At 32.5% G+C, this 8,808-nt stretch overlaps 1 protein-coding gene across 1 annotated transcript; it reads right to left on the reverse strand.

Moving 5' to 3' along the window:
* Positions 1–1,448: 1,448 nt before the first annotated feature.
* On the reverse strand, positions 1,449–8,053 carry LOC133335039 (electron transfer flavoprotein-ubiquinone oxidoreductase, mitochondrial). Its single transcript, XM_061543330.1, has 6 exons — positions 7,993–8,053; positions 4,178–4,291; positions 3,421–4,105; positions 2,193–2,554; positions 2,052–2,139; positions 1,449–1,993 (listed from the first exon to the last, which is right to left on the reverse strand). Exons 1-6 carry the CDS (start codon positions 8,018–8,020, stop codon positions 1,456–1,458), a joined length of 1,815 nt encoding a protein of 604 aa, XP_061399314.1. The 5' UTR covers positions 8,021–8,053; the 3' UTR covers positions 1,449–1,455.
* Between the last annotated feature and the right edge of the window lie 755 nt (positions 8,054–8,808).

An 8,808-nucleotide genomic window follows, 5' to 3' on the forward strand; every position in this document is an offset into this window, starting at 1 on the left:
TTGTTTTATGTTAATAATAAGCATACATTTATGTATATGTTATATATAATTGTTGTTATATATAAAATAATTATTATTATAAAAAAAATCTATTATTAAATGTGCACAAATTAATTTGTTTAGTTGTTTTAACAAACAAAAAACAATCTCTGATAGCTGATGGCACAGTGTTCTGAAACATTGTTTCTTTAAACCAAAAAATAAATGAAATTTACAAAAACAAATAAAAAATAATATAATTATCCAAAAAAAACCCCTGTGTATTATGTATAACTTTAATTGTATATTGTATTATGATTCTATAAGATTTTATGTAAATTGAATTCAAAACTAATTTAATTTTTAACTGTTGAAAGCACTGAATTTTAAAACAAAAAATATAATTATAAAAAAACAAATGAAATGATATTCAATTGTAATGTATAAGTTTTATGTTTTAATTATTATTCTATACAAATTCTATGAGAGAAAATAAATTAAACAAAAAAGAAAATAATGAACATAAAAAATAAACAAATAATGAAATAAATGTATTGAGAAATTTTAAAACAAAAATTGTTTTTGTGAAATGATGTTCATTTTTAAATAGATGGGAGGTAAAAATTAATAACAAAAATTTGTTTTTGTCGATATCCCTGGAAATATTTTTTAATACACGTATATATTGTCACTAAAAGAAGTTTTAAAAATGTAAAGCTTGTTGTTAGTCATTGAAAAATATTTTTTTAACCACGTCTGTTGTTTGTCATTGAAAAAATATTTTCTTAAAATCCTTGAGATTTTTTTTTAATTCGCACTTGTTGTTAATCTGTGAAACGCAATTTTTTAATACAACCTTCTTGGTATTAGACTTTTTAACATATTTTTTAAAACGTATATATTTCACTAAAAATAGTTTTAAAAAATTTGTTGTTAGTCATTGAAAATTTTTTTTAATTTTGAAAAAATATTTTCTTTTTTAAATTTTTTTCAAATTCGCACTTGTTGTTTGTCTTTGAAACACAATTTTTTAATCCAACCTTGTTAGCATTAGTCTTTTATAAAATACAATTTTTTAAAAATTATTGTTAAAAGCGGTTAAACAATGTATAAGTCTCCATAAGAAAGGTGTTTCTTCCGACAAATGTCTTCTGCAAGGCATTTGTATACCTCATCAAAGCCCTTATTCTTTTACTAATATTCTTTTATATGTATTTTTTCGATTAATAAAACTTTATTTTCAACTTAATTAGTATTACAACAAAAATTTACAATAATGTAATTTCCAAAAATTATAAAAAAATCTCGCTCTCAAAAAAATTGACAACTTTTTTTGTTTGTGTTCTAGTTAAACTAATGAAATGCATCTGGTTGTTGTGTATTTTTCTCTTCGCAATGTTCATGGAAAACTTTCAAAGCCTCCAAAAATTTTGTTTACACAAAATAAATCTCCCTCTGCTCAACAGAAAAAACGCTTTACATGCCATTGTAAGCTGGGCCACCGCCACCCTCTGGGACAACCCAGTTAATATTTTGCTTAGGATCTTTAATATCACAGGTCTTGCAGTGAATGCAATTTTGGGCATTAATTTGCAACTTCATATTACCACCCTCTTCGTTGGGTACATATTCGTAAACACCGGCTGGGCAGAAACGTTGTTCGGGTCCCTCGTAGACGGCCAAGTTATGATCGACAGGTACACGGTCATCTTTCAATGTTAAATGGGCAGGTTGGTCGCCTTCATGATTGGTACCGGTCAATGCCACCGAAGATAAAAGATCGAAGGAGATTTTACCATCAGGTTTGGGATAGACAATTTGTTTACATTGTGTGGCAGGTTTCAAGGATTCATTGTCAGGGCCAGCATGTTTCAAGGTCCATGGTTCACGGCCACCCATGAAGATGGAGAAACCGCTAAGCACAAGGCCACCATACAAGCCCAAGGGGTTGTGGAAGGAGGGGCGGACATTACGGACTTTGTTCAAATCGCTCCAAATGAAGGAGTTTTTGATCCTAAAAACGAGATTTTGATTAAGAAATATTCAGTTGAAATTATCAAGGTGAAACCTACTTTTCAGGATACGATTTTGGTGTAAAACCAGCAGTTTCTTGAGATTCACCCATAATGGATTCAAAGGCACTTTCGGCAGCCAACATACCTATGATGATTTCATTAGAATTTGCTCAATTAAAAAAATGTATTTCTACTTACCACTCTTCATGGCATAATGGGAACCCTTAATCTTTGGCACATTAAGGAAACCGGCACTGCAACCGATCAAGCAACCACCGGGGAATGTTAATTTACTGGGTATACTCTGAATGCCACCTTCATTGATGGCACGAGCACCATAAGCGATGCGAGTGGCACCCTCAAAGACACTTCTCACTTTAGGATGGGTCTTGAAACGTTGGAATTCCTGGAAGGGACTAATCCAGGGATTTTGATAATCTAAACCTACCACAAAGCCTACAGCAATTGTGGGTGTTGGTTCATTCAAATGATACAAGAAGGAACCGCCATAGGTGAATTTATCCAAGGGCCAGCCAATGGTGTGTTCAACCAAACCGGGTCTAGAAAGAAGAGGAAGAGAAGAGAAAATGAATTAATTATAGCGTCGCTGTTTGAACTATCTATAGGAGACTGTAGAATATTTTCTATCCATAGAAGAGCTAAACTTCTAGAGATCTTAAAAAGTCGTCTATGTGTAGAATGTTTTCTATATATAGAAGTCTATGTGTAGAATGTTTTCTATATATAATCCTCATTTCTTCTATTTATAGTATGCATTTCCAAAAAATCTACCATTGAAGACCTTAAAAGGTCTTGCATGAAAAGTGCTGATATAAAATCTTCCAGAAATGGAAAACCGCGAAAAGATTTTTTTAAATAACTTTTATGGTCGTCTATATATAGCAGACCTTAATAAGTTCTCTACTGACAGAAGAACTTATAAAGACTTCTGTGAACAGAGTACCTTCTAAGATAGAATATCTTCTATTCATCGAAGACCTTAGAAAGTCTTCTATCTATAGAAGACCTTAGATAGTTTTCTATCCATAGAAGGCTTTCTATCTTAGATGGTGGTCTATTCACAGGCGATTTTAAAAGGTATTCTATCTATTGAAATCCTTATAAGGCCTTCTGTGAATAGACTACCTTCTAAGATAGAAAACCTTATATGGATAGAAGACTTTCTGACGTCTTCTACAGATAGAAGAATTTCTAAGGTATTCTATAGTCGTCTAGATATTTATAGACGACCTTAAAATTTTTACTGCCTAAAAAAGTGACTTGGAAGGCCTTCTATCTATAAAATACATTATATACAATAGAAGATCTATCAAAGAACGACTTCCTAGTGGTCTTCCATCTATGAAAGATTTTAGAGTCTTCTGACATGAACTCCATCTTTTCCTAAATTCTCTCAAATACTCACTGATGCTTCTCCGGTTGAATTTCCCAGATTTCCTTCAAACCAATACCATAGGTCTGCGGCTGACTACCCTCATTGAGTTTGAATTGTTGCATCAATTGTTTGCTCAAATGACCACGACAACCTTCGGCAAAAATGGTAGTCTTAGCATGCAATTCCATACCACGAGCAAAGGTATCCTTTGGTGAACCATCCTTGGCAATACCAACATCATTGGTGGCAACACCCTTAACACTGCCATCTTCATGGAACAATACTTCGGAGGCGGCACATCCAGGATAGATTTCAACACCCAAAGCTTCAGCTTGTTCACCCAACCACTTGACTAAATGTCCCAAACGTACAACATAATTGCCATGATTATCCATGGGCCATCCCTTGAAAATTGGAATAGAGAAACGGCCAGTTTCGGTGAGGAAGGAGAATTTATCAGTGCTAACTGGAGTGTTCAATGGAGCACCCATTTCTTTCCAATCGGGGAAAAGTTCATTCAATGAAACGGGATCCATAACAGCACCCGACAGAATGTGACCACCAACTTCAGCGGATTTCTCCACAACACAGACACGAATTTCCTTTTCCTGTTCGGCAGCCAATTGTTTGGCACGAATAGCCGCTGACATACCGGCTGGACCACCACCGACTATGACAATGTCGACTTCATCGACATAACGTTCCATATCGACATCTGTTAGAGATACGGGAGATTAAGAAGATATTTAGTAAACGTTTGAGTCAAATTTCAAAATAAAATACTTACCCTTCCAACGTTCATCCTTGTCTCTGGGACAAACAGTGTAGTGAGTGGTGATTTTGGGATATTTCACGGCATCGGAAATGCTGCGAATTGAGGTAGGTGTTATGAGTTTATGAACTGAAAAGATATAAAAGAGAAATGTTTATACAAAATTAAGAAAAAACTGATAAATATATAATAACAAAGTGGATTGATACAGCAGCAATAAAATTATAATTTAGAAAACAATGTTAGAATGTATTGAAATCCTAAAAAGGTTTAATCTATATTTAGAAGATCTTAAAGTATACGCATATAGAAAAATATCTCTATGTCCGAGGGCGTAAAATTTAATCTTAAATCATAATAAACATTACGAAAGTAAAATTAATATTCGGCTGTGATTGAAAATAATTGATTTTTGATAACAAATCCAATCCACTTGAACCACAAGCTATCAATAATTCTTACAACTTTTATTTGCCTACTACTGATATTGATCATCAACGATGGCCCCAGACATTATGTTAATTGTTGTGTTTTTTTCCAAGATGTGTTGCTTTTTCTTGCCAATTTTTATTTTGTTTACTTATGATATTTGTTGTGGATTTTGTTGTTGTAGCTTCTAAATTTTCCTATGGCTGATAAAATTAGACGAAAGATAAACTGAGACGGACGAAATTAAAACTTGTGGCTGATAACAGGAGATTTGATAAGAGAAATGACAGAATTGCGGGTGCCAATCGGTTAAGATACTGGGAGGAGAAGTCACCTTATTTAATTCAAGAACAAATATAAATTTAGAAGTGGGCCAATGGAAACATACAATTTATTTCCATAAGGATGGCATAAATTAAATAAAAAAAATAATCCTTAATAATGTTCTGAAAAAAGTTATAACTTAATATAAAAAATTATCCTTTTAACATTATAATGTTCTGAAATCAGGAAAGGGGCTTCTTTATTTAATTATCCATATAGTTTTAAATGTCACGGCGTTAATGGACGGTTGAACAGGATCACATAATGTATATTAACTAACCTAACTTGGAATACTATTTCTGCTTCATCCGAGATTTGTGCACCAACCGACATTTATCAATACCTATGTTCGACTTTTCCCCACCCTTAAATTTCACATGCTGTCATTATCGATTCATAAGTTCTTGACCTTTTTCTATGCAGACATCGGTCATTAACTACGAATTTCGAAAAAGTAAAAAATTATCAATCGGGTTTGCCGACAGAAATATAATCCCAGCCTTCGTTGAAGAGGTTCCAGGTGAGGTTGCCCTATAGACCCCCCCCCCTTATAATTTAAAGTAGATTTTGAAAAAAATACAATTTTCTAAAATTTGACACCTTGTGGTCGAGGTACCTGAAGGAATTGACCAACGGGTTCTATATTCAGTCTTGATATTTGTAAGGTAAATATATTACCACGTGCAAACTTTGGATGTCATATAGGATATTACGTTAGTTTTATGTGAGATTTACAAGTTTTCATTTTTTTTAATATTAAAAAGTAATGGATCATTGGGTCCCACGATATAGGCTTGGTAAAGATAACAGGCATTGCAAAGTTTGTTTCACATGATATTATAAAATAAATTTTCAGCAAAATTTTGACAATTTTGTAGGTAGGTACAAACCTAGCAAACTGCTAGATTTGGACGAAATCGGTTACTCCCTTCAAGGGTTATCGTGCGAATCAGCCAGACGGACATTTGTAAATCGACTCCAAATTGTCTGAAACGTATTTGGCACAAAGAAACATGGGTTCTAAAACCAATATTTCGATGATGTACATTTTACCGTAGCCATAAAGATGAGGGTATAAAAATATTCTTTTCAAAATATACGCTCACGGCAGGTTATTATTTCTAAAGGATCGGAGACTTGGCGAATTGTTAGAAAATATTTCTTAAAAATCCGTGCTTATGGATGTATTTTAGAAAGACTACATATCTGTATCCGATATGAACTAGAATTATTGACTTCGCTTGAAAATTATCAAAATGGCGGACATAGCAAAATTCTTTTTTTTTAGAAAAAAAAAAACAAACTGGTATATAGAAAGATTTTTACCCATTGGGTTTATCCTAGTTTATACGATAGCTATGTAGGTACATAATAACTTGTTACAATTCCGAACCGATTGAGTTAATGGTTTTTGAGTTATGGTGCCCGCTACTCGTAAGAACACTGTTTCCATAAAAAAAGTGTTTAAAGTTTTATGCTGACAATAAATCGTCTATATCATCAACATACTTTTTGGTTTATTTACTCAGTAACTTTGTATAATTGTACCATGATTCATTTTTCAAATAACACATTTGACAGTCAACGAAGACTTCGAATTCGCCTCCCTGTTAAGCTTTTAAGTAAACCTTGAAGATATACTTCAAGATATTTTAAGTAGACATAATAACTTGTTATTTTAAGTAGACATTCTTGAGAATAGGTTCATAATAAATAAAAATCGAATTTTTGAAACCGAAAATGAGGTGGGTTCCCTTAAGAAAATATGCCTTTGAGGATCTGCTATAAAAATATAAGGGTTTTTGTTGGTTCTTAAAAAAAAACAATCAAATAATCTTTAAAGGTCAAGATTCAATTTTGAAAAAAAATATCATTTAAAAATCCTAATAATTATTGATCCTTGCAAATGTGAAGTGGGATATGGGTTTATGTTTGTTGGCTACTGGAAATTGATTTACATTTTGATATATCTTGAGCTATAAGCTTAATATAAAAAAATATAAAAATATAAAAATCATACGGTTATACTACAAAACACGCTGGCGCTTATGTTTTGTTGTTTTTGTATTTGAAAGCAATAGTGTAGGCCAACGAGACGACACATTGAAGACGTCTAGATCAATCTAAAATATGAGACGTTTTTTTGCTCTCAATCAAGCTAATTGTATACAACAGATTCCTTGATTTATGAAGTTGAGGATGCGAACCTCTCCAAAATATTTGGGTAATTTTTGGGATCAAACATATTGTATGAGAAACATTTCTTCGAGAGAATATAAACCTTCTTTGAAACCGATCCAGTTGTTTGGTTATACAATATGTAGATAACAACGGAACGAACATAGGTATGTTGTCGGGACAGACACTTTTTTCTTATAATTCTAAAAGGAGAAACAAAAATTAATTAGGAAATCTAAGTTTAAATTTTAAAAAGGCTTCATTTATGAATTATACTTTTTTAACTATCCACAGACCTTTGGAATCCACACAGCTGTAGAAATTGTTTGTTCGCACGACCAGCACCTATCAAGATAACCCCTGTTTTCAATTGCAGTATTTGTTTCATATTAGATAATATAAATATTTTATTTTGCAGACAATATCAATAAATTTTCTAGGGCAACCTGACTCCACAAACACTATCCATTGGCATACTGGAAACGTGCATCCAATTTGTAGATTGTTTGCCCAAACTCAATCACTTGCTAAAACATCTTTTAACTTGTGCTAATTGAATGTTTGGCCGAATGATAAGAGAGAGAATCAATAAATTTGCATTTATTGAATTAAATATAAAAATAGTTTTTTTTTCATTTGCAAAACAAAAAACGGCGAGCACACGCCTACACTTCACTTAGCACATTCGTTGTGTTGTTTTTCTATTATCAATCATTTTTGGTGTCTATTATTTTTTCTAATATTTTTAAGATTTTTTTTAATTAAATTATTATGTAATGCCGGACGACAACATATGAAGAATGTAGTGTCGCAAAAGCGGGGCAATACAATAATAAAAAAAACATGCATAAATTATAAAACTGATAAAATTTTCCACTCAATGATCCGCCACTACTTACCTCTGGCCAATTTTAACAGAGCCGACATCTTGAGGGGCTACTTAGAGTCTAGGAATATCGCCAGCAACAAATCAATTGATCTTCCTTCGAAGGCACTTTAGCACATACAAAATATAAAAACTGTGGTGTGGGAGAAAGTGTAACAAATAGTTTAGCAACAACAACAAAAGCACCTTCTTTGAATGCACAATTAACAATATTAAATAAAAAGTAATAATAATAGAAATAAATTAAGTTACAATTTAAACACGAATATTTGTTCTTTCTCTCGCCCACTCTACGCTACACTGACTGGCGACTGACCGACTTTGCTCTGCTCGAGCCTGCAAAAAGAGTCCGCCACCGTACCGTTCTGAGATAAACTAAACGTTGCGTACTTTCAAATGCGACGCACACAAACGGACACACATGAACAATTGCCGATGGCTGCTCTCCCATTAAGAAAATAAAAAAACAATAAAAAAATTAATAATAAATGATTGGCAAACGAAAAAGAGATAATTGAACTTTAGACTGTTGATTGTTTTCCTCTTCTATTTGTTACAATTGTCTTCCCCTTCTTCCCCAGCTAGCTATTACATGTTCTTTGTTTACATCTTTATTTACATTGTCTTACTTTTATTAGAATTTGCACAAATAATGAGAATTTATTTATAACAATTCGACACGTTAACAAATGATTCTCGATGAACAACAACAAATTGTATTTGTTGTTGTTTTTTTCCTTGAAAAATATTCATTAATAAATCCACGCCTCAGTTGGCCCTTGAAAAATATTCATTAATAAATCCACGCCTCAGTTGGCCCTTGAAAAAT

This window comes from Musca vetustissima, unplaced genomic scaffold (assembly GCF_032173495.1).
Source record: "Musca vetustissima isolate MV318-11 ecotype Yass unplaced genomic scaffold, APGP_CSIRO_Mvet_v1 utg15350, whole genome shotgun sequence".
Lineage (NCBI taxonomy): Eukaryota > Metazoa > Arthropoda > Insecta > Diptera > Muscidae > Musca > Musca vetustissima.